Source organism: Desmodus rotundus, chromosome 5 (genome assembly GCF_022682495.2).
Source record: "Desmodus rotundus isolate HL8 chromosome 5, HLdesRot8A.1, whole genome shotgun sequence".
Taxonomy (NCBI): domain Eukaryota; kingdom Metazoa; phylum Chordata; class Mammalia; order Chiroptera; family Phyllostomidae; genus Desmodus; species Desmodus rotundus.
Window position 1 is genome coordinate 28,417,004 of NC_071391.1, and position 27,797 is coordinate 28,444,800.

The 27,797-nt window shown below is 36.3% G+C and overlaps 1 protein-coding gene across 4 annotated transcripts in view; it reads right to left on the minus strand.

The window, feature by feature from the left end:
- The window catches only part of LUZP2 (leucine zipper protein 2), a 351,835-nt gene that overhangs the window by 6,699 nt on the left and 317,339 nt on the right, over positions 1–27,797 (minus strand). For 2 of the 4 annotated variants that reach the window (XM_024558956.4, XM_053925802.1), the window contains exons 9-11: positions 23,702–23,866; positions 19,172–19,204; positions 4,191–4,283 (exon numbers count right to left, since the gene is read on the minus strand). In XM_024558956.4, coding sequence (XP_024414724.3) covers positions 4,191–4,283; positions 19,172–19,204; positions 23,702–23,866 — 291 coding nt within the window. The remainder of the gene's footprint in view (positions 1–4,190; positions 4,284–19,171; positions 19,205–23,701; positions 23,867–27,797) is intronic. The other 2 variants (XM_024558957.4, XM_053925801.2) reach the window with 2 other exon arrangements.

The window sequence follows — 27,797 nt, forward strand, 5'->3', positions numbered from 1 at the left end:
AGCAAGTGCTCACAGTGCGAAACCCTTTTTAGTTTTGTAAAACATTGTGAGAAATTAAATGTTTGTTGCCTACAGCAGTCAGAAACATGGTAAAGCAAATTAACAGTGAGTAGTAAATCTTAATCTCTAAGTGGAAATTAAAATAAAATGCTCGACGTATTTAATTCTGGATATGCTATCAAACACTATGAGGCGCGTTTACAAACTGCACGGAAGTGGGATGAAGCAGTTACATCCTCCGCGTCTCCACGGGACGCCAGTATTGTTATTTAAGCAAAGCTGCTTTCGCGTCATTTAAACGGATCCCAAACTGATAGCCCCATATGCTGTTAAGCCTTTGGTGATTTCTCTGTCTGAAAAAAACAAGAAACACCAAACATGGGCAAGGCATTCAGAGGTCATTTTTCTGCGTAACCTTGTCTTGCATTGGGCAGGAAGTAGGGTGTGCATGGCCTCTACTCCCATTTGGGACCTTGACCATAGAAGATATTGAGACTTTACATAAAAATTGCACAGCAACTTTTTTAGAATGAAAAAAATAGGACATTAACGAGGATATAATTGAATACTATATATTTAATATCTATTATATACTAATTATATATAATGATGTGACATGTACTTTGTGTTTTATCTGTAACTTATACATACAATCATATATTATATGTAATTATAGTATATATGATTCTCATGATAAACATGCAAAAAAACAATATAAAACTTCTCAAAAAATTTAACAGGAAATGATGACAGAAGAAAATCTAGGTGAGTTTATTAAACAATACGCATTTCTGGGTTGTCCCTGGAACTGCTGATTAATTTTGTGTGGGAGAGGAGACTTACTCTAAGCAATGTCATAGGCTGGCCTGGCGATCTACAGGCATGCAAAGGTTTAAAAACTAATGCTATGCATTACATAGACAAGGGATATGAATGATAAAATAACTTGCTAAGGTGGCATGTTAGGAAATAGCAAATTTGCTAATCAAGTCTAGGTTTCATGTAATTTCCAGGTTTTCTTTACTATGTTATTTCATCTCAGGTGTGACCAGCAGGAATGAAAATGCATCACCTTTGCTGTTTATTCACTGAGAGGTTGCCTGTGCTCCCATCAGCTCAGTGAGGTTGCAGTGATCAAAGAATCCAGGCTTGAAAGTGATGCTAACATAACATAATACTTGATTTCTTTCACTCCAGTGTTTCATTCCCTATCTATAATCAGAAAATTTTTTCATTTTCAATCATATACTATGTCCTCCGGTAGCTAATTCTATTTTCACGTATTTTTCATTAAGAGTTTACTTTTATTTCTCTCTTCTGCACAGAATTCCATTGTGTAAATGTACCATAGTTTTTTGATCCACTCATTTGCTGATGGGCACTTAGGTTGCTTCCAGTACTTGTCTATTGTGAATTGTGCTGCTATGAACATTGGGGTGCATAGGTTCTTTTGGATTGGTGTTTCAGGGTTCTTAGGGTATAATCCTAGCAGTGGAATTGCTGGGTCAAAGGGTAGTTCCATTTTTAGTTTTCTGAGGAAATTCAATACTGTTTTCCACAGTGGCCTCACCAGTCTGCATTTTATACCCTTTGCAACAGCATGGATGGAACTGGAGAGCATTATGCTATGTGAAATAAGCCAGGCAGTGAGGGACAAATACCATATGATCTCACCTTTAACTGGAACATAATCAACAAAAGAAAAAAGCAAACAAAATATAGCCAGAGACATTGAGGCTAAGAACAATCTAACAATAGCCAGAGGGGAGTGTGGAGGGGACGATGGGGAGAGGGGTTTATAGGAACTACTATAAAGGACACATGGACAAAATCAAGGGGGAGGGTGGAGGTGGGTTCAGCTGGGGTGTGGTGGAGGGATGGGGAGAAAAGGCACACAACTGTAATTGAATGACAATAAAAATTTTAAAAATAAATAAATAAATAAAATAATTTTACCCCATCTTATTTCAAAATAATCAGTAAGAGTTTCCATGAGAACAAGGAAACAAACAAACAAAAAGAACAAAATGTACTAAACCAAGTAACATAAAAGAAGAGGGGGTACAGAGTTGTCAAGCAAAGAGTACTGTTTGGTTTAGATGTGCAATAAAACAAAAACATAGCATAAAAAAAAGAGTTTACTTTTATATTTGACCGCAACATTCTCCTTATAACTGTTGCCACCAGCTGCGTCTTGTTCTGCCTGAGAGTAGCAATGAATAAAACTGGAGTCTATTTAAAACTATAGTTTTTAAGGCTGTCTGTGTCATGTTTTAAGTTCTCTCCTTTGAGAAATAAAATATTTAATTCAAAAATATGCATTGAGGTTTCAAGTAACAGAAATAGCTTTGCATAAAGAAACAAAAAGTAATAATTACTGAGGGCTTGTTATTTGCCAACAATATACCAGCTATTAAGCTAGGCTGTGTCATCTGATCGTTGACCAAGCTGTATAAGATAAGATACATGTATGTCTCTTTTTCAGAAGAGGAAAATGAGCCTCAGAAGGGCTAAACATTCATGGTCACATGTTGTGTAACTGGCAAAAACATAAATGAATCTAATCAACATTACCTTCCTGACTTTGCAGCCTTTCACTTCAAGCCGTGGTAAACACACTCCACTTGTCGTTGTTGACCTTACAAGTGTCATATATGTCTAGAGTGGACCATGCTTTGTCAGTCAAGAGTCTTTGGCAAAATTTTATGAAGGATTTACCTCCTTATTCTGATGTAGCATCTTAAATACCGGACATCAACATTGTAATTTCATGTACTGGTTTTGCCAATCTCATCATATTTTGACTCCAGAGCTCACAGTCACTTAAAGCAATTTAATCTGATTCAAGGTAAATATACAAAAGTTAGTTGTATTTCTATAGCGAGCAATAAGAATCTCGAAATGAAATTAAGAAAACAATTCCTTTATAACTCAGTTAGAAAGATTAATGTACCTAGTAATAAAGAAAGCAAAAGAAGAGCAAGACTTGTACACTGAGAATCTATAAAACATTGCAGCAAGATATTATAAAAGATATAAATAAATGGAAAGACAACCCATGTTTATGGAGTGGATACACACTGATGAACTTATCACTGAATTGACCAGAAACATTTGAAAACCTTAACTGTATTCCTAATTCAAACCAGGGTCCCTCCACTTAAGTTCCAAATTATCTTTCTGGGTACGCATCTCAGCTCTTTCTGCACTCCATTTCCTAGCTGTATTAGTCCGTTTCTTCTCCCTGCACGTTTGCTCACATCTGTCCTTCAAGCTGCAACAAAGTATTCCTTCCTACCGCAATATTTTTTACTTCTTCCTCCCATGGAATTAAATTACACAGTAGTTAATTTCTAGTACTCATCTTATTATGTTCTAAATCGTATGGTTGTAGTACATGTTTAAATACACAAAGATAGGAATGCAACTTGTTGAGAAATTCATATTTCTAATTTCACTTTGGTGGCCAATGGAAGAAAAAGAGATGGATTTGGTTAATCTATGTTTCTATTCTGACTTATTTTATTGCTGTAGCTGCATTTCTTTTCAATCATGAATAGTTTCAACAGATACTTTGCGTTTGTTACCCAGATTGAAGCCTCCCTTGGAATTTACTCAACACAATTGTCATTTGCTGTTTCTCAACTCCAGGCATGAAAAATCTGTAACTGTGCCAAAGTTTCAAAATTAAAATTTCATTACACTCACTATAGTTGAAAACCCCGCAGAGTCCAAGTTCCACGTTCCCTATTGTCCTGTGAAGGCTGACAATCTCCTTTCCCCTCATGTAATCCTCTGTAATGCCAGGTTCATGCGCTTCATAGGGAAAGAACTATAAACACATCCTTTGGGATGCCATTTGTTTGTTTTTGTTCTTAATATTTTAACAGGTTTCTTTCATGTGGTTGTCAAAGTAAGTGCACTGTTGAATGCGTGCTTACCTTCCTTGCATCTGACAATTCAAGTTCACAGCACTCCTAAGAATCTGGCTATACTGTTACTTCCTAATGGAAAACCTACCGGATTCACATCAAAACAACATCTGCATTTTGAAATTGTGAAGAGCAATGTTTAGATAGTGACTAGTATACATAAATAGAAAGTTTCATGATGGCATGAACCAGGATTGTTAAAATGTTTATGTTCTTGTTTTCATGTTAAGACTTTTAGGACTTTTAAGTTAACCTTACATTTGCAGGATTGCACTCAGGGACATTCAGATTTTCTTCCTTTGTTGTAACAACTTGCGTGTTCTCGTTGCTTCCAGGAGAGCTTGGTTCAGGCTACAGACAGAAAGAGAGAACATAAAAAGAGAGAGACAGAGACACAGAGCAAGAAATAAGTTCAACAAATAGATTCACGTGACATTGTGAAATATAATACAAAAACAAAGTTACACTCAAGGAGAAAGAATAACATGGAAATTTGTATATAGTAGAGACCTGAAAGTGTATACATTAAATATTCTTAACTTTAAAACTAAATAAAATAATTTCTACTCGATTTTATATTAGATGTCTAATGGGATTATTTTAAGAATCCTAGCTCCTCACACAAAAAAGAATCCTGTATTTTCTCTTTATTTTAACTTCTAGTATATCTGAGAAATATTAAGTGCATACCTTATTTTCTCAGTAAGAAAGAAAATGGTTTATAACCTCATTATATTTGCTTCACTGCAACGCTAGCTAATTAATGGCTGCTTTCTACCTCTGGAAAGCTAAAATATCATTCTAAAATTCACCTCCTTCGGAACACTCATTAACAAAATAAAATAAAAAGGCAGTTTTCCAGGTTTTGGCTGGGAAAGGGTATACCATAACTAATATATGCAAATGTCTCTATAGGCCGGTCTAAGACTATCTCCTCAAATGTGTGTTTCTTGGGCAAAGGTGATTTGCATATTCTGCTTTGCCCTTTCATCTGCGAGCGTACAGTTGTGGGATAGACAAAAACTAAACTTGGTGAGTGCTGGCTTGCTTGCACCTGGACCTTCCATGTCTGTGGACCACAGGGGAGGAGGAAAAGAGGAAGACAAAGACTGGGATGGGGTCTGGTCAGAGCATCGAACCCACTGAAGTTTCCCTGTGATACGCTGTGAACAGCACTGGACTGCTTTTGTACAGGCAGCTATATTCCTTAGCAAGGGGATAGATTTTCTTACAGAAACAATCATTTCACAAAAATAAAAACAAAATAGTCTTAATAAAATTAGTTGAGTATTAAACATAAAAACAATTAGGAACTAGTAGCATACTAGAGAAACAATAGAAAATAAAATACATTAGTTGACAAATACAGTTTCCATATTAAGTCACCTAAATGCTGGGCTTTCTTTGAAATAATGAATAAATAAAGCCAATAAAATTCCTTTTTCTTTATACTTAAAGAAGCTTCACTCTATTTTGTGAGATCCAGAAGGTGCCCCTGTCTTACTCCCTCCCTCTCTCCTGGTCTTTCTTATTTAAGGCCTCTATATTCAGAGCTCCCTTCTGCGGCTTCCTAGGAATAAGGAAAATGCTTGAACAGGAGAACAAATGTTTTCAAATAAGCCAGTTCAGCGTTACATGGGGAATATATCGATGAGGAAGGTGTTGTTTTTGTCTTTATAGAATTGACATAATCTAATTTTTAATCACATAGATAGTTCTAATAGAAAGCGGATTAACAAAAGCAGGCACAAGCAGTGTTGTATATATTTTGAAGGGACAAATATCAATTCCACTTGAGGTAAGAAGAGAAGGCATGATGAAAAGGCTAATCTTAAAAATGGGCCTTTGAATGCTTAAGGCAAGAATGAGGGGAAGATATTCCAGGCGACAGAAACTCTGCAAGAAAATATATGCACGAAGAAGAGCCAGTGTTGGGCCCTGTAGAAGGCATCAGTAAAGTAGCTATGAGAAAAACGCTACGAAGTAGGGAGGAGAATCCCAAATTCAAACTACAAAGTGTGTGCTTCATTTAGGAGCCAAAGGGGTGTCCATTGGATGTTTCAAAGCAGGGGTATGCGATGGCTAAAGTCCCTGACAATATGAAATAGCAGCAGAGTTCAAGAAAAACAGAACAGAAAAGAACAGGATAGGGAAAGCAAGAAAGGAGCACTAAAAAAGGACCAGGGAACTGGTAACAATGGAGGAACTGAAGTACTGACTTGGGCAATCCAAAAGACATTGGGCAGTGACCACAGTGAGGCTAAAGAGTATAACTTACAAAATTGAAAATCTCTATAAAAGAGAAACCTGCAGGAAAGATAGGTTTGTAGAAAGAAGATGACTTTTATGTTATTAATAGAGAATTTAAAATGCTTGGGAATATTAAACAGGAGGGGGGAGCCCCCCAAAACAGAATTCATTTACAAAAAGTTGTGTCATTATTCTTACATATTTAAACTCCAGGCATCTTCAAAATATTCTCCATTTGATATAGTACATTCATAGAGACATTTTTTTCCACTGTTCAAAACAGTTTTTGAACTGGTCAATTTTGATGCCTTTTAGTGCTTCTGCTTTTTTGTTTGTTTGTTTCCCCTCCTCCACCTCATCAAAACGTTTCCCTTTGAGGACTTTTTTTATCAGGGAAACAAACAAAAGAAAGTTGCTCGGGGCAAGATCCCATGAATAGGGAGGGTGGGGCGTGATAATCGTTCTGTTTTTGGTTAAAAACTTACCACTCAGCACTGTATGGTCAGGTGCACTTGTAAATCACCCATCACAAAATGGGCAAATGGGTTGAAAGTCTTCAAAAAAATTCACTGAAGTCAAATGCAGCCTCTCACAACAATGTGAGGTGGGACACTGATACAGATGGGTTCCTAGAACACTCACTTACTGGGGAAGCCTGAACTATAAGGGCCCTACACTCCAGAAGATAATTCTGTTTGGGGGGGGGGGCTTGTAAATAGGCTTTATTGGATAACAGTGTTAAAAAAAGACACTTCTCCAAGGGGGACATGGAGAGGGTGCAGAGACATATGAAAGGATGCTCGGCATCACTAGCCATCAGAGAGATGCAAATTAAAACCACAATGAGATACCACTTCACACCAGTGAGAATACAGACTGGTGCAGCCACTGTGGAAAATGGTATGAAATTTCCTCAGAAAACTAAAAATAGAACTGCCTTTTGACCCATCAATTCCACTGCTGGGATTATACCCTAAGAAACCTGAAACACCAATTCAAAAGAACCCATGCAGCCCAATGTTCACAGCAGCACAATTTATGATAGCCAAGTGCTGGAGCAACCTAAGTGTCCATCAATAAATGAGTGGATCAAAAATCTGTGGTATATTTACATAATGGAATACTGAGCAGCAGAGAGAAAGAAGGAGCTCCTACCCTTCACGACATCATGAATGGACCTGGAGAGCATTATGCTAAGTGAAATAAGCCAGGTGGTGAAAGACAAATCCCGTATGATTTCACCTATACATGGAACCTAATCAACAAAACAAATACACAAGCAAAATAGAACCAGAGACACGGAAATAAAGAACAAACTGACAGTGACCAGAGGGGAGAGGGAAGGGGGACAACGGGGCAAAGAATGGGAACAGTCAAGCCAAGGAACATTTATAAAGGGCCTGTGGACAAAGCCAAAGGGGGGTAGGATTGAATGTGGGAAGTGGGGGATGGGTAGGGCAGTGGAGAGTAATGGGGGAAAAATGGGGACAACTGTAAGCGAACAACAATAAAAAAAAAATTTTAAGAATCAAAACACCCATTTAATCTTGCTAAAATCTACTGAACATCAACCGGTTGTCTTCTTATAACCTACACGTCACAGATAGTTAGAGGCAATATGTTAAAAAAGAACAAGGGGAATAAATAAACAATAGCAAAGGAGGGTCACCTTGGCATTCACAATAAGAACCAGAGCTGCGAAAACACAAACAATGGAGTAAATCACGTGAACAGGCAAGAAAAATGTTTAGTGTATTTTGTTTCTGTTCAAAAATTGAATCACTGAACAGGTGTCCCAACACACCCTTGTAAATTTAATTGAATGTATAACAACATTAAAGGAAATTGAAATATAAAACTCATCCAGCCCTGGCTGCAGTGGCTCAGTGGATTGAGTGCCAGCCTATGAACCAAAGGTCGCCAGTTTGATTCCCAGTCAGGGCACGTGGCAGGGTTGTGGGCCAGGTTCCCTGTGGGGGCTGCAGGAGTGCAACCACACCTTAATGTTTCTCTCCCTCTTCTTCCCCTTCTCTTCCCCTCTGTCTAAAAATAAATAAATAAAATATTTTTAAAAATAAAATAAAACCGATCCATTATTCTAGAAATCACTTTTTTATTTCTCAATATTATCTTCTAGTCCTTCTCCATATGGACATATGTTAATCTTCTATGTAGTCACAAATTATAGTGCCCATGTCGTTTTTATTCCGTTTTTAGACATATGACACGTATACTTTATATATCTAAGGAGAAATCTCAGGATATATCTATCTTTTACAGGATTAAACAATATTTCATAGACAACATTTTCAAAAATGTATATTAGAGTATAAAGATTTGATGGCTTTGAATTTTAGGTTATACACATCATACTGTGGACAACATTCTTGGTGATGGCCTGCGCGGTCACTCATACTACACTCGTTATTGGTTTAAATGTCTGACTCTCCACCAAGGCTGCGAACTCCTGACGAAAAGGAATGGTGCCTTATCCATCATTGCATTCTTTGAAGCTAGTAAGAATTTGAATAAGTTTTGTTCATTTTTTCATTATTTATTTTAGATATATATCTTAGGCTAGAAAGCAAAAGAATTAAGGGTCAGTACTGAAAGAACAGAAATAGATATATTTGTGGTCCCATAAATCTTTCTGAGTTGTGGTATGTGAAAGACTTTCAGCAACATGAGTCAAATACTAAACACAAGTTCTTTATCTCAGAGTGCTCTGATTTGTTCTTCATTGACGGTCATTATTTCTTCTACCTTCCTTATTTTATTCTGAAGGGCTCTCTCTCTCTCTCTCACAGTATGTTATATCCTAAGTACTATTTTATGTATCAAAATGCCCTGATTTATCTAAAATATAGCCTATGACCCATGTTAGGTCTTTCAAACATCTATTCTTGAAATTTAATATTGACTAGATTAAGAAGAGGCTACAAGTAGATAGGCACTTTAATTCCAGTAAGGTGCCCTGTCCAAGTTGTTTCTAGAATAAGGCCTTTCTTAGGGTTCATGCTTCTGGGTCTGCTGAAGCAGCCTTTATGTCTGCTCATTCCCAGGCTTGTTTCTTCTACCTTCTCCTGCATATTATGAGCTCTTGATATTGTAACAATAAAACCTGTTTATTTAATTTACTAAAGGTCAGTGTTGGTTGCATGTAATCACATAAAGTTGGATGAAACAGGGAGTCAAATCAATAAACTAAAACAGACAGCCCAGCATTAAGGCAGTGATAGAAGTTTACCATGAAAACAGGCAGGAGGGAAACCTCACCACGCGGGAAGCTTGAAAGAATAATACCAGGCTCACCAATGATTCCTTTTTAGGTTAGTTTTTCATATCTTCCTGAATATATAAATATATAGCATACTGATAAACTTTAAAGTTTGATTATTACATTTTCTCATGCAGATATTGTACATTTATGTAAATTCTCCCAGGTTTTGATGGTGAGGATGAGGCAAGGGATATGTCCAGAATAAAGGTTTTTTTATCTATCTATCTCTCATCTATCTATCTATCTATCTATCTATCTCTCATCTATCTATCTATCTATCTATCTATCTATCTATCTATCTATCTAATCTATATATCTATCTATCTATGCATCCAAAAGGAGCTTCATTAACTATTATGTTCACAAACAGCATAGGGAGAGGATGATAGTCCAGACTTCTTTCTCTGTAAGTTTGCCAGTGGTGACTCCCGTTCCCATTTGTTAAAGTACTTGAATGCCTGGTTTGCAAACTCCTACGGCAATACTGAAGTTATCTCAATTTTTCTTCCAGAAAAAATTTCATACATTAATTACTTTTAAGAACGAAAGAAATTATTCATCACTTTACCAGCCTGAGCAATACAGTATGAAAAGTTAAACTACTCTAAATACAAAAATATGGTATTTAATTCAAGAAATGCACACATTTAAACATAAATACGTGTATCGCTTCTTGGCCTTTTGGCTAAGTTCAAGTACAAACATAATCGTGTAATCCTTAATACAGGTGCTTGCTTTTAGTGAGATGGCTCCTTGTGGAATGAAGGCTTGTTGAGTCTGATGAATTAACGCAGAATGGGAACTGACTTCGGGGAGAGATAATGTATTTTGGAGGCGAAGAAACGAGGATTCTCATTCTGGGTTAGCACATAAATAAATAAGGGCCTTAGACAATGAATATAATTTTATAGGACCTCTGTTTTCCACTGCCCTGATAAACTCGGTCAAGAACGCTTAAACTGCAGTACACTTTTCAAAGCTGAGTTAGGGCCTGTTTAGCTTTTTGTTCTTAATTCTACTAAATCCTTTTGTTTTGCTTCAGCAGAAAACAAGTGCACCATTTGTCCTCGGTTACCTCTGGTTTCCGCTCTGATGGCATTTACAGACTAACAGCTTTAACTGCAAAGCCCAAGGGCACCTGGTATTCTGGTTTCCTCCAGTTCTTCAGTCTCAGATTGCTCGCCAAAGTTAGATGGTTGCTCAGAGGGAAAACAGACCTTCTCGTGGGTTCTATATAATAGAGTTATTTTTAAATTAGAGGTAACAAATTATTCCCTAGAAACTACATAGCTGACTAGATTCTTAATATGAACAAATCTGGGATTTTGCTCAAATCTCCCTTTGGTCTAATGAGAGCAGAAATTGTGATAAGTAGTAAAAATAATCTCTACATCAATATTTTTTTTAAAATTTGTTGTTTAGGACTTCTCTTTGCAGCAACCACAGAGAATTCAGTGTTTTCTGAACAAGTAATGTGCTATCCTCTCTGTGTGTTTTTGTTCAATTTGCTCTTTCTCTCCCAATTTGCTTTCTTCCCTGACTCAATAATGAGTCCTCCCGGGGCCACTGGGCTCAGCTCAATCACACCTCCCTTCAGAAATACTTCATGAAGATTGAGGCAGGTATAAATGGTATGTTTGTGATTCCAAGGGAGTGGGGAAAGATGCAGCAACATTTAACAACATGTCCAAGGGAGGAGGTAAAGCTATATCCTGATGTTATGATATATCTTCATGTAGGAATTGATAAAGTGTGAGGAAGAAAATAGGTGTATTCAAGTCTTCCTTTTGCAGAAAACAAAGTTGAAACTCAGTCATTGAATTATTTGTCCAAAGCTGTATTACTAATATAGGTGCAATACCAGTCAGTATGTTAGTTTCCTCCTGCTGCTGTAATAAATTACAACACGCTTAGTGGCATAAATCAATGTAATTTATTATCTTAAAGTTATATTGGGCAGATATTTGACAGAGTCTCAAAGGATGAAAGTCAAGGTTTTTGCAGGACTATGTTCCTTTCTGGAGGCTCCAGATAAGATATAAGCCTTGCCTTTCCATCTGCTTGAGCCTACTCTCTGCCTTCAGCTCACAATTTCTATGTTCAAACACAGTAATGTTATATCTTTATGTGCCTTCCATAGCGACAATTCCCTTTGCCTTTTCTAAGAACTCTTGTCTTTACTATGGGCTCATTAATATAACCCGGGTTCATGTTAACTAATTGGCAACTGCATTTATATCTGCAGCCTTAGTTTCCCTCTGCCATGTAACCGAACAAAATCCACAATATATTTCTAGATTTAAAATACATTGATAGATAACTCATACATATAAAAGAAAAACATAATGCATTTTACTTAAATCTATTGGGGTGGCATTGGTTAATAAAACTATATAGCTTTCAAGGGTACAGTTCTATGAAACATCATCTGTATGTGGCATCGTGGGCCCACCATCCAAAGTTACATGTTCTTTCATCATCATATATTTGATCTCCTTTACCCTGTATTTCCTCCTCTCCCCTCCTCTCCAGTAACCACCGTATTAGTGTTTGTTGAGTTTTAATTTGCTTGTCTTGTTTGGTCATTTGTTACTTTCAGTTTTATATCCCACGTTTAAGTGGAATATGGTTATTGACTTTTTTATTTCACTTTGCATAGTATTCTCAAAATTCATCCATGTTATCATGAGTGGCAGGGTTACATCTTTTCTTATGGCTGAGTGGTATTCCACTGCACGTATGTACCACACCTTCTTTAGCCAATCATGTGTCAAAGGACATTTCAGTTGCTTTCCATGTCTGGGCCACCATGAATAATGAACATATATCTGGGTGTATATATCTTTGGGAATGAATCGTTTCCAATTTTCTAGGTAGATATCCAGAAGAGGTGTCATTGGGTTATATGGTAACTATTCTTAATTTTCTGATGAAACCCCATACTGTTTTCCCTAGTGGCTATTCCAGTTTACATTCCAGCCAGGGGTGAATGAAGCTTCCTTTTACTCCACAACCTTTCCAAAACTTTTAATTACTTGTCTTGTTAATAATATCCATTCAAGGAAGTGTGAGGTGGTACCTCATTATTGTTTTATCTGCATTTCTCTAATAGCTGAGAAATTGGGCACTTTCTCATATATATTGTTGACCATTTGTGTCTTCTTGGGAAAAACTATTCAGGACTCTGACCATCTCTTTAAAATTGGATTGTTTGTTTGGTGTTGAGTTGTATGAGTTCTTTATGCATTTTGGATATTAACTCCTTGTTGGAGCTATTGCTGCAAATGCTTCACCCAATGTTTAGTTGCCTTTTTTATTGTTTTTTTTTTTTTTGCTATGCAAAAACTTTTTGTGTGATATAGTCCCATTCATTTAATTTTGTTGTTACTTCCTTTGCCTTTGGGTTAAATTCATAAAATCCTCTTTAAAATCAAGGTACATAAGTTTAGCACCTATGTTTTCTCCTGTGCAAGTTTTATTGTTTAAGGTGTTATATTTAGGTCTTTGATCCATTTTGAGTTAATTATTTTATATGAAGACAAACAGGAGTTTAGTTTAATTCTTTTGTATGCAGCTTTCCAATTTTCCCAGCACCATTTATTGAAGAAGCTTTCTTTTCTCCATTGTATGTTTTTGACTCCTTCATCAAAAGTCATTGGCCCATATACACGTGGGTTTACTTCTCTCTCTCAGTTCTGTGCAATTGGCCTGTGTGTTTGTTTCTAGGCCAATACCATGCTGTTTTGTCACTTTGTAGCATAATTTGAAGTCAGGGAGAGTGTTACCTCCAGGTTTGTTCTTTTTTTCTTAGAGTTGTTTTGGTTATTCAAGATCTTTTGTGGTTCCATACAAATCTGATATATTTTTAATTATTTTTAAATTGGATTTCTAATGAAAATGAAGCATTGGGTAATAGCAGAATCCATTTATTGGTACACACACCAACAACAGGAGAAAAGGAAGATACAATTAGTGAAACATTAAAGGATGCATAGTGCTGCAACAAAGAATAATTTTTCAAATCAAGAAGAATGAAGTTTTGTTCTAAAAAAATCTCATATTCAACTTCAGAAAATCGAGTGTCTAAAAATAGTCTGGATGTAGCTGTCTTTTCTGGAGGAAAAATGGTTAATTATAAATGGGGAAATGAATGATCATACTGTATGAGGAAATCACAAATGAAAGATGTTCATTCTTGGATATTTAATTTTAAAAATTCTCAGAATATGACTTTAAGTCATATTAGACAAAATATGTGGTGTTAGACTAAGTGATTTTCCCAAAAGTAAAGGTCATTTGTCATTTGTTGTTCCTCATTTATTTTTGCCCAAGAGAGTAAGGCTGCTGCAGAACTATTTCCACTCTCACATGTAACTCTTAGATTTCAGGAAACACACCGGATTTTCAGAAGGCTCTGGAACCTTGGTTGCATGCTTGCTGCAGCTCACAGACGGTGTTAACACAGTTGGGACCAATAAACACGCCCCTCCTCCAAATTTTATGAGACTTTAAATAATATTCTACCAAAGCACACTCCAGGATGTAAAACTATCAGGTCATTTTTAAGAAAGTAAAGTAAGTGGCACTGATCAAAACAATAAGCTATTCTGCCCACATTTCTGCCTCCGACAGTGGTCTCAAGAAACCTCAGATGTCAAGCCTTCATAATGTCAGCCTCAAAGACAGTCCTGACAAAACCTTAGGCATAAAACTTATAGGGTAATCATTCATTAGACAATCATTCATCACCCACGGCATCAGTGTAAGGCACTGTCCAATGCTGTTGGGTGGAAGGGATGAGTGAGAAAAGAAAGGGCCATATGCATGAACTACCAGGATATAGCTTTCCAGATTGCATTACTACTACATGTGGTGGACCATGGGGCAGATATTTATTTACATGGTATTTGAACGTTTTTTAAGATGCAAAAGTGAAAAATATTCAGAAATAAGGAAATACATGTATCATTCACAGTATTTTTCAATACATAAATGATATGTAAAATGATTCAAATAAAATTTACTTGTTTCAGTGAAACACATTATACTAACCAATTGTATCATCTTTTGTGGATAAGTTAATATCTCTGTGCTTCACTGTACTCATATGAATAATGAGGATAAATTCTCTGTTATGAAGGATACATGTCATTATACAGTTCTCAAAGCACACAAAATTTACAAGACCAAGAGTGAACCTTAATGTGAACTGTGAACTTTGGGTGAATGACGTGTCAATGTCGGCCATCGATTGTAATAAATTCACCACTCTGAAGAGGGACGGAGGCTGCGAAGGCAGTGCAGAGAGCAGGTGAGAACTCTCCGCACCGTCTGCTCAATTGTACTGTGAACATAAAACTGCCCTGAGAAGTAAAATAGATTTAAAAGGGGAAATAAATAAATGATGATAGTAGATTATGACCTAAAGTCTAAAATAAATATCCACAAGTTCATGCTGACATAAGTAAAATATTAAATCAATGAATGAATAACTGGGAGAGAAGAGACAAATATTTCTGACAGAAGAATTCTAAATACTATAGGTAGCCACTCCTCTTCATTAGGTAAAGTTTACATACCTTTCCATTGAGTGTAGGCTGAACTCAGTGATTCATTTCTAAAGATTAAAGTATGGGAAGGGAAATCCAAAGTTTGTGGAGAAATCTGGCAGACACCATTTCAACCAAGTGACGAGGGTTAATTAACATCACCCATCATGTCATATATCCTTGAAATGACGATAAGAGCACTGCAATGTTGTGGTATTATTTACAAAATTTGTAGCCCCACTCTAAGCATAAAAACCCATCAGACAGACCCACCTTGGGGGTCTGTCTCTTGGGGGTAACTCTTCCAAAGTGTCAAGGTCATGAAAAGGATAAAAAAGATGAAAACTGTCACAGACCAGTGGAGACTAAAAAGACTTGATGACTGCATGCAGTGTGGTAGCCTGAGCTGGATGCTGAAATGGGAAAAGGACATTAGTAGCAAAACTGGTAAAACCCAAATAAGCTCTATAGTTTGGTAGCAGAATAATACTAATGCTAATTTTTAGTTTTGATAAATACACCATGGTTGTATAAGATCTTAACATTAAAGGAAGCTGAGTGAAGGGTGTAAAGGAACTCTCTTACTCTGTACATAAATATATATGTGTGTGGATATATATATATATATATATATATACACATATGTATATATATAATTATTTTAAAAGAAAGATTTAATTTTAAAAAATGAAGATAATATTTCTTCTTTCTAGAGTTTTGTGAGTTCATATGAGTGTAGTACAACTCAATACACACAGTTAGCATTGCTATTATTGGATTAACATTAGTTTCTAAAATTGTTCATAACAAATAAGCATTAGTTTCATAATAAAAAGAACTAATACAATTTTAGAGTAGTTAATGTTATAAATGGTCATTGTTATAAATGGCCTTATGTATATGAGGATGTAAATATGACAAAGAAGTCACCACATATATACATGTTTAAAATATTAGTTTAATCTCAAAACATTAACAAAGAGCTAAAATTGAAAAGAAAAACAACTAGGAAATCAGGCATAGTATTATTAAATATAGTTTCACAATATTTTAAGGTTGAAAATTAAAACGTTTTATCTATTTTGTGCTAATAAAATAGTAAGCATATAGAGAACACAGAGGTCTATTTTTAATGTGGGTCAAGTAAAAGTTTAATGAGACCAAGGCTCCCAACCATCTCAGTAGCAGTTTATGCAACATGGGACCTCACTGGGCCATTGCTGGGTCTTTAACCAGCATCAGCAGCGGGGCTGAGGTGGAAGTGAGCACTGATACTTCAGGGAAACAAGAACACCTTCCCAGTTGGAAAGAATGGCTGTATGTGGGAAGGGGGAGGAAGGAAGGGGTTTAAAATCAGTTAGATGAAACACTATCATTATTTAGGTCAGGGACTCATAGGATTACAGGGAATAGGAGAATATTATCTTTTCCTAAGTAAGAGACATGGAAAAATCCATCAGGATTTCTTAAGTGTCCAGCAAAGAAGATTGACATTTAGGGAAGGACCCTAAATATAATATTAATGGGAAATTGAATTTCTAATCCATGAAAATAAGGCAAGTGTTGATTTTACAAATGTGAAATATGGAGGAAGAAGTTGGAAATGCTGTCCCTTTGTGTAAGCATCCAGGGAACCTCCCTGTTATCCATATCCTCTGATACCAAGGGACCACCGGTGGTGGGAGGGTCCTCCTATGTATGACTCAGCTTTATCAGGAGTGGTTCTGGAGTGGATTGGTGTGCAATGGTCAATTTAGCCATGGAGAAGGAGCAGTGGCAACATTAAAGGTTCTAGGTGATTTTAACCCCTAGTGCATTTTATTTACAAATTCAGACTTGCTTGTATATATATGAATTTACTAGCCTTCTTTTGAATTTATTTTTAATTTAGCCTGTATCAGCTTTTAGTAGAATACGTATTTTAATTTTGCAACATTTTGTTTGAAGCAATACTTCATTTCATTGGATCTCTTTGGAAGGAAGAGGCCAGCTGGTTAACCAAGACATTAAGGAAGATTTACCTGCAGAAAATAGGGAAACTAAAATCCAGGTGAGCCCTGCCTCCGCAGAGCAAGGCCAGGAAGAAGCCCTGTCTGATGAATGCCACAGACCATGTCTTGTCCATGGTCCTTGTCCGCCCTCCCCTGCACAATCCAAAGGGATATTTTTAGCAACTTTTTGTAAATACAAGATTTTTAGTAGCCGAAGAAAAACTTTTTAAGAGGAAGAGAACTGCACCTCATCCCCGTTTTAAGTAAATGCTTTTTTAAGAGGTAAACTCGTTTGCTGGTTATTGTTGTTGTTATTACAACTGGAAAATCGTGGGCTAGTGAAAATGGAAGTTGCTGTCTTGGGTGTCAGCTTAGTATTCCACGGGTGGGGAAGTAGTTTTCGTGTCTTAGAACACACAGCGTACAATGGTAATTTGGAGTCACAGTCATGCATTTAATACGTCTTAACCTTTAATAACTTCTACGCCCAAGCCGTTTAGTTTAGTAGAGTGATTTCCTGAAGGGAACACTGCTTGACCTCAGCTCCCCTCTCAGAATCCCACGCCGTCTGCGGCATCTTTGGTGGTGGTCGTCCAGTTTGCCTAGAAACTGGGTTAACATTCTGTGAAAGACTGAACATTTGGGCATGTGGTACAGATGATATTAAATTGTGAATGAGTGGGTGTTATGATGTAACAATTTATCAATGTATCAACATTTAAAGATAGTGGTACTTGATATCCTCTAAGAAAAATGTGCCTATAAATTTTAGTCTGGGAGTTCACTAGAAAAACTATTTAGAAAAGAACCACCACTAAATATCTTTTAAATTTTCAGTAGATGTTTTAAGAATCATTTCCAAATTGAAAATATCTGTGTCTCAATCCTCAAAACAATCAATAAAATTTCAATTTATAAAAAAAGAAACCCGGTGTGTATTATTTTGTGAAATAAGTAGATATTTAGTAGTGAGGTTTTCTTGAATATCAGTATGAAATTCTAGACTTATATCAATATTTCTACCAAGAATTTTTTGTTCCTATGTTATTAATTTTAGAAGGTTAAATGAATTATATCCTCATGTTGCTAACAAGTATCTTTGAAAGAAGTTCATAGAGATAGCCAACTAATCAATTTCTATAAATAATGTTCTCATTATATATGTATCAAAGATAAAAATAAAAAATATATTAGGTGGCAAATATAAGCTTATAAGGATTTGGTGTCACGCTGATCCAGGGTACAAATCTTCAAACCAGTAATAAAAATAAAACACCAAAGTGTCTTGTTACTTTAATCTTACATTTACCAAATTAAATATATATCTTCTAATTTATAATGTTACAAATATTTATGTGTGTATATTTGTATATTCATGTATATATATGTTAACTTTGTTGCCATACATATGTCTGCTGGGCAGTAAACAAGCCATTATGATCTCCTATGATCAAAAATGCAACCCAAATACAATTCCTTAGATGTAATGTTATATGGATATTTTATAAACATGTTTAGATATATGCCTTTGTTTGTGTCCTCACAATAGCTGTGGGCACATAAAGATATAAAACATATTTTTGTAGCATGGAAAGATGTTACAGCTTAGCTAATGACAAACTGGTAGAAAACAGATCTGTCTCTAATTGATCACCGAGGGCCAGCTGAGAAATCTCTTCTAGAGGCCGAAAAGCAGGGGGAAAGCAGGCTTATTTTGTAGACTCTTTTCCCATTTCTAGAGGGAGGATTTTAAGAGTTCTTAGCCTTGGCTATAAATTAGAAAAATCTGGGAGATTTGAATAATCAGTCCCCAAAGCCAGCCTGTGTTTCTGCTGTATTGTATCAGAATTGTGAGTGTTGACATTCAGGTGTAAGTGAAGCTCCCAATGGTTACAAAGTAGCCTAGGATGAGACTGTCTGGTCTATGATGATTCCAGGTGCACTGTTCTGAGAATTTTTGGAAATTACTTTGTAACAGATTTTTGAAAAGAAGAAATACAAATCCACCTTGCTTCATAAACCTCCCAGCACCAAGCAGAATGCAATTTTCGCTTGGATGCCTTTTCCTCCTAAATAGGACCGCTGTTGCCTGCTGTCCTTGAACGACTTTGGTATTTCTAACAAACTGGGAAAAATTAACAAATCATCCTTGTTCAATTAAATACTTACTGCAGTTGTGACCCATGTCAATGTAAACTGCAGCTAAGCCAAGGCAATGAGCGGCATGGAAAGAAAAACAGAGAGAGGAGAGGGTGACTGCCAGGGCTGGAGACGAAATGATGGGTTTTCATAACACAATTTCACCTTTTATTTTTAATCTTCATTGCCTATCTGAATTGTTTCTCATTTCTGCTGTCTTTTGATTTTCTCCTTTCTTTATGGCATTTACTATTATGGTCATTGACATTAACGTTATTCTGAGGATTCTTCCATACCTACTGGAAATAAACACAAGTCTATGAAAAGTGGCTAACAATTAGTATGCTGAAAAACAAACCAATTTGGGGGCTCCCTTAAAAGTCCCTCTTGCCTTTCCCATCATAGTGAATGAGTGTCAGCTCTGAGAGTTTTCTTTATTTCCTCCCTTTATTCCTCCCATTAATTACCAAGTCATTGCAGTTCTATGCCTCAATTGCATCTGGATCCCCATTTCCTTTTCTACATCACAAATCAGGCCGCTTTCATCTCTGTCATGGATCATGGAAATCGATTGTCACTGATTTGTTTGTTTCTATCCTCATTAGTCATTTTAGGCAAAAAGCAAATCAGATCTCCTGGCTCAAGCTTTTGCTGTTTATCTCTCTAGGAGAACAGTATTTTGTATATAATAAATAGATAATCTCATAACCAAGACATAAGAAAGATTTTATCTTTTCTGCATTGGGCTCCAACTATCTCCTTAGTCCTTATATTTAAACAAAGCTATCTGGAATACGGAATTCCAAATACAATTTTTTTTTAAAAGCCCTCATTGACAACACACCCCTCATATTATTTTCTTGTTTTCTCTTTACTGAGAATTAGGTGGCAATTCCCCAAAAGTCAGGGTTGTGTCGTTTTAAATTTGCATCCCCAGGGATGAGCACAGATCTAGAATACAGATGGAAAAACAATTTATTTGAATACTAAGTACTTAATGAACACTCAACAATAAGATTTTTTTAACTTCCAAATAAGGCAAATGTTCAAGAAGGCAAGGGACAGAGCTGAGAATTGAATGTGTCCTCCAAAACGCACATGCTGAAGCCCTATGGGGTTACCCAACGTGATGATATTAGGAAATGGAACCTTCTGGAAGTAACTAGGTTTAGAGTAAGTCCTGATAATGGGGCTTTCATAGTAGGATTAGTGCCCTTATGAAGAAGAAGAAGTGTCCTTATAGAAGAACCAGAGATCTCCACGCATGTGCACATAAGAAGACCATGCAAACGCACAGCTAGAGGGCATCTGGCTGTCTACTCTTCAGGAAGAGTGTCCTCATCAGACACCGAATCTGTCAGCACCTGGATCTCGGGCGGGCTTTGCAACCTCCAGAACTATGAGAAATGAGTGTCTGTTAAGTATTCTTGTCTATGGTATTTGTTAGAGTAGCCCACGCTGACTAAAACAGAAATACAAGTGCCATTTCAAATGAATCGTCTGGACATATTGCTGTGAACGCTAATGTAGAGAAAATCGATGAGCTAAGTACAGTCATTTCCCTTAAGGAGGGAATACAGAGCCATCACTGTATGCAAGGTATGGCCAAGAGCCACGAGGAATAAATACTGTGCTCAGAGCACTGAGAATAGGAAAAGTAATTCTAACTGGGAGGGGACGAAAACATTTACTTGAATCAGAGAGACTCAGGCATCACTACAGATAATACAATGAAGGGAAGGAGGCTGGTAGGCCAGATCAGGAGTTCTCAGCAGCAACCTAACCTATGGGACTAAATGGGTATGTAACAAGTCTGTTCCAGAATTTTTTTAAAAAGTAGAGTTATTAACATATAAATTATTTTTTAAGTTTTCACCAATATGTTGTCATAATAATGAACTCCCCATCTGATGAAGTCTGTGTCTTTTAAAATCCACAGTGAATGTTATATAAAATATTTATGTGTATGTCCGTGTATGTATATGTGTTTGCCTATATACACATACACATATGCAGACTCGAGCATGATGCAATAAAATCTTGACTGTATTACCCAACCTTCTGAAAAAGAGTAAAAATAAAAGGACATCTTGGGGGAGGCTATTTTGCCTTTTTCCAGGATGGGTTGAAATTTGCTTACTAGGATATATCTCACAGCTTTCAGCAATAAACAAATACCCTTACTTTTTCAAAGAAAATTGAAGATTAAAAACCCAAATAAAAACAGGTAAGACCAGCTGTATATCATGGAAAATGAGAATTCTTTTTTCCCAGATCAGCCGAGATCAGGTGCCTTCAGCTTGGTTTAGCTGTAGACAAGAATAGTATTTTAATGTTTATGTCACAACAACACTCTCAGATAAGCACTGAGGAAACTGAGGCACGAAGGGTTAAGTGGTATGGTTTCCTTACAGCTCTCAGACAGGCACAATGTATTACTGTATTCGTAATCAGCCAACTCCAAAGACATGCCAGTTAAATATCCTGTTGTAAGAGTTACTTTCATTGTATGTAGGAAAAACCTTCCATGACTAAGAGTTTACATACACCTCATATTACATTCTATCTTTCAGGATTTTGAAATTATCTAAGATGTGCCTACATAGAGATAAGCCAAAAGTCTATACAAAATATATGATTTCCGCCACTATTGAAAAGATAGAGAATATGGGCCAATGTAAACACCAGAGAAGCTTTAAATGCTAATCTGGAAAATGGAGTGCTCGACAGCGCATCACTTTAGATTTATTGAACTTTATGTTAAATGATTGGATTTTCTGTTATTATTTTTTTGAAAAGTGAGAAAATACCAAACCAGCCTCATCTAAATGCTTCCTATCTTTTTCTGTGAAAATCCAAGAGAAATACTAAATATTTATTATCTATTTCAATGACAGGATATACATTTATTGATGGAAAATCAGTTAAAGTAACAATTAGGAATTTCCTCCACACACTGAGGTATGTCAAGAGCCTAGCTGTGATAATAAGCTTAAATAAACATCTTTGGGTTGGAGACAAGCGTGATGTGCCTATAAAATTACAAAGCGGCTTTGCCCGGAGTCCTCAGACATAAGGCTGAACCTTTGCTTCCCCCTTAAACTAAGCCGAGGCAATAATGGTTTCCTGGTAGGTGAGTGAGATCATGTGGGTGACTGTATTTAACCAGTGACCAGGTTTAATAAATTTACCCAGGATTTAAAAAAATACATTATTATGCCACTTTCCCCTGGATTTGGTTAAGTAAATAAGCACTTCCAAAGAACACTTCTAGAGTGTTCAAAGAAGGGGCAGAAAAAAAAGTAAAGTAGAATAATAAAATTCTAAATATTTTGACACACTTCTTTATATAATATAGCCAAAGAGAGTAATAGGATGAGATAGAAGTATATATTTGTAAATGATTTTGGCAGAGAAATTTGAGATCATACAGAGTAATTTATGCAGCTCATAAATAGACAAAGTTACAGATAAAAACTATACATTCAAATATGTATTTTGTTTCACTTGTTTTTGAGTTTCCATCCTGAAAAGAGTATTTCCCTAATCTACAATCTGTCCATTTCCCCTTTAATCCAAGTTAGGGAATCTCAGAAATCAGCAGTAAGAAATAGGCCCCAGATACATGCACCACTGGGTAACTGCAAACTGGTTCTCGGTGTTCCTGGGCCCACCCCGAGAGATTTGCAATGTAAGTGGATCTGGTATCTATAACACTCATTTTATCAGGGAGAGATCCTAAGGCAACTGATAAGAGAGCACTTTCAAATAAATACATACTGTTTGAAATGAAACCCTTCTCTCCAATAACCGTTTCAGATTGTCGGGGTTTATTGAAATGCACAGCCTGCAAATTGCAGGTTAAGGCAATTGAAACCAAAGCGGAAATGCCCTGGGCCCTGTCTGAGGTGGGAGGGCGGGGATTTGAAGGAAGATGTGGGCGTCAGTTGGTCTCAAAGATCTGGGAAGCTTTTAAAAAATATTAATGACTGGAGTCTAATCACAAAGAATTTGATTTAATAGGTCTAGGATGAGTCCCAAGGTCACGATTTCTTAACAAGTATTCCAAGTGAGTATAACATTCAGGCAGTGTTGAGAACTATGGACTTAATTTTTTTTTTTTAAAGTATCTACTTTGGTAAGGTTGATAGTTATACCCTGGGAGAAAATATTTCCCATGTTAAACTTCCTTAGTATATTGGAATATAGTACAAGATATTGTCTCTTAATTAAATGTAAAATAATAATGACTATATTATTTTAATGACTATAATTTTAGAGTGTTATCTTTGAAAAAATATTTGTTATAGTAATGATAATTGTTGTTATTATTTTATAATTAGATCATCATGCTTAAAAATAAGTTGGCCTCTATCTACTAAAAAGTGCTCTCCCTGTGATTTTGGAGACTTTACAAATTGGGTTACTACCTTCCATTTACTTCCTAATCTTTTAATCACTGTTATATTTTACCTGAATCCACAATAATAATCACATAAAATTAACTATAAAGACAGTACACTATTTGATTTTACTTTTCAACGCATGAATAAAGTGTACCTTGCTTTTTGTCCTTGCATCTAGTATCTTGGTATCAATTGTACTGGGTGGAATTGACATCTGAGTTGGATTTGACCTGATTAGACTCAAAGGGGGTGATTGATCACGGAAAACTGTTGACAGGCAGAGTTGTACGGTCTGTTTCATTGCTTTCAGTTGTGACTCCTACAAAAAAAAAAAAAGAGATCACAATTTATACATGTAGTTCTGGTTATCAATGATCTGATTGGATTCTCCTTTTTATCCTAATCTACACTCACTCCCCACACAAATACATATCAGTTTTCAAACATAACCGACAAGTTTGTAATTTCCATTTTGATAACCTGTTTAATGCACACTCAGTTAGTTTTTAGGAGTTAATGTGTTTTATGATATATTTTGAACACTGAAATTCAGGGACATGTCTTGCTTTTTCCCTTTGAATTGGCATGATTTCAATATGACAGTTTTCTGAATATATTTACTGAACAAAATATACTCTGGCATCATTCTAAACTAGAAAATGTCCTTCTTAGAAACCTGCCATCTTTAATAGTATCAGCCTCTTTTATTAAAAACCACTTCCCTGGCAATGTAGGGCCCTGTAGTCCTCAGATTAGTCTCTATTAGCAACTCAATTTCCCCACAGAGTGGGAAAAATACATTTATTTATGATAAAACTCTTATTTCCTTGGGGCCTTGTTAAGAAGGAGGAGTTAATTTACCTTGACTGTAAATGATAATATTAATACCTTCATATATTAGCATAGAATATTACAATATTTCGAGTGCTCTCACATGCAAGAAGTAATTGTATGCTTACAAACTTCTATGAAACTGGTACTATTACTATGATTTTACTATGAAGAAAAGAAAGTTCAAAGTTTTCAGACTGTTTATTTTTGATTTACATTACAAGGCAGACTGAACTTATGTGGACAACATCTCTACCTCCCATCTAATCCTCAGGTCCCACTCCTAAAAATATTTTTACATGCTGATAAGTTGAAAATTAATAATAATGTAAAGCTGAGCACAAACAAAAGAGAGACCCTCAGGTGTCAAAATGAAGAGAGACACACAACCCTTAGGAAATCGCATCATAGCTTAAGGGCAAGTTGGGGCATGGTCACAGGCCCTAATAAGACGATGTCACATAAACAGTGAGTTCAGGACATGAGACAAGGCTTTTTGGCCAAAAGAGATGAAGAGTGAGACTAGTTACTGATGCTACAATTCCGCAACAAGCTGACACATGCGTAGTTTACCACTTTGGTGCATTCATAGATCAATGAAGCAGCATAGTCTGTTTTCACTGCCTGTCAAAGTCACATACACCCAACAAAACTACTGCCTCCCATATACTATGCCAGAAGCACACCTTCATATAGAGTCTTCCCCTGTTCTTGACTCCTGTACAGTCTTCCTGGTCAATCTCTTGAAAGTAATGGCTGTGACTTAAATTCTTCCCAGTGTCTACTTCCGTGCTTTCTACTCATATATGGCATATAATAATATTTCTCTTTCAGTTATAAGTGAGTGCTAATTGCTAGAATAAGAGTTTCAGAAATCTCTTTGGTCATGGCAAGAGATTTTAAAAAGCAGCAGTAAGACACAGAACAAACATGCATTCTCTTCTCATTAATCTCACCCTATGAAGTTGTCTGAGACAAAATGAGCGTCTGACAAGGACTAGGATGGAGAGACATAGTTGAGTGGACAGGAGGGGGCTCAGCTGAACGGGGAGATGGATCACGGCATTGGGCGCTGTGTCGGAAGTGTGATATGCCAGGTGACACTGAACAATTTAAATATGTGCTCTGTGTTGTATATTATAATGAGGCAATGGAAACAGAGCTAATGTGACAGGGTCAGACACACCTTGGAGGGGACTCAAAGCTAATATGGATTTAAAATGCAGAATTTCATTGCTTAGATCATGCAGGAAGTGATGATGGTTATTGCATTTACTGTGTTCATATCCAGCTTCCTCTTAACATTCTCTACACCTCAACGTTGGATCTGTAACAAACTTAAGTTATACATTTCCATATTAGACAAATTCCGGAGTAGTGGTTGAAATTGGATGCTGAAACTAAATAACAAACATCCACTTAATAGTTTTCAAATATCGATTTTCAATAAACATTGTTTAAGCAAGATAGATTTTCCAATAAAGCAATAATGAATGGGGATGTGTGTACATGCTATACTTTTAACTGTCTGAAGGTTGGTGCAATCACCTCATCTGTGTCCACAGCTCGCCCGTCACTGTGTGGGCCACCTCAGATCATAGGAGCAACATCGCATGGATGGGACCTCCAGCTCTTCGGTGTTCACAGCCACGGTGGTAAGCTATCTTTCTCTTATGTTTCAACCTATTCTTGACCTCTTAGCTTCATATTTTATTCCACTGTTGAAACATAAGCTGATGACTTTGGCTTTTATCTTAGATCTTAGATTCAGATTCCAGGTTCCAGTCCTTGATTACGTAATAGAATTGGTTTTTTCTCCCCAAAGACAGCAGATTGCTTTGAGTAATGCTGCCCTAAATTGGCCACCTTTCTGTAAAAATATATACAAAAAAGCAGCTTTCCATTTAGTCTAGTTAACAGAGCCTGTTGCCACAGACACTTCTCAGGTTTGGCTTGACCCAGTTGCATAAGCAGGACCCAGACAAGGATTTTACACAACATTATTCCATTTTTATTCACACTGCTAGCTGTGGCCTATTTTGAAACTGCAAGCTACTCTTCACTTTGAAGTTCACCGAAACAAAACGTCAACTAAAAATATGATGTAAACCATGTGATGTATACTTTGCTGTGGATGTTATAACCTACTCCTTCCTAGGCTCAGTCTTGTTTTTGCCCTGCCTTCTCCCCACACAAAATCCTTTTCCCACATGTGAGTAAATCACAACTCCTTAATAAGGACCTACTTGTCACAATGTCCTTCATTTATAGCTCATCAAACATTCCAAGTTCATTTGCATCTAACATTTATACTTGCTGTTTCTTCTACTTGCAGAACCCTTTTTCCAAATAACTATGCAGAAAACTTCCAATTAAAATTCATATCTTTGCTTACACATTATCTTCTTGGAAGCACAGTCCCTGATCACCCTTTTAAGGAACACTCTTTATTTAAAATCTCTCACAGTTCTTAAATTATGTCCTATGTAGCCCTGGTTACCATTGCAAATGATCTTATTGTTTATATGTTTATTGTTTTTCTACTTCTATTCTAATATATTTTTTTGAGGACCAGTACCATTTTTGCAGCATCTCCAGTTTCTAACTTAACAAATGTTTGTTACATGAATAAATAAAGCAAACTTTCCAGAGGATATAAGCAAGTACAATTTTACATAAGAAAATAATGAAATAATTTATACTTGACCCTGTAAATTATCAATACAAGTATAATTTCAGACATTAAAATAAAAGTGCTTATGCTGTATAATATGTAAAGCTTACAAGAAACTATTGTATATACATATGTGATCTTAAGATGATGGAAAATTTAAAAGGCAATTTTTTGTGTGTCCACATGTGAGTACTTTTCCCAGAAAAAAAATGCATTTTTTTGCTAGAAACAGTTAAACATACTTGCAAAGACAACTATCTTATCTCTTAACAAATACAAAATTCACATGATGTTATTCATGCCTATCTTAATTCATTTACATGAAGGTGTAAAGTCCTCAGAGAGATCTGGGTGCCATACCAGCTGCTGGCAATGGAAAGACCGTGAGGGCCTGTGAATCTAAAGGCTTTCCCTTTAACTTTCTTTCTGCCATGAAATCAACTCTATGCATCCTGAAAGGAGAAGCAGAGTGCTTATTAATTTATAAAGTCAGATATCCATCCATCTATTTAATCAATAACTATTTATCATGCTCCTGTTATGTGCTGACACGCTGTGGCAAAATGAGTACTTGTTCTCTTACTAGTTAGTCCCAGGAGTCTATGTGTGTCGCCTCACTGGAGTCCTCTGGAATATGGATGGAATTATGCCTGCTTTCCTGGGAGAAATTTTGGGATGACTGCAGGTAATGGAAACTTTTCTGTTATTATGAAAGTTTGAGAGATAAATTTCCAGACCATGAAGT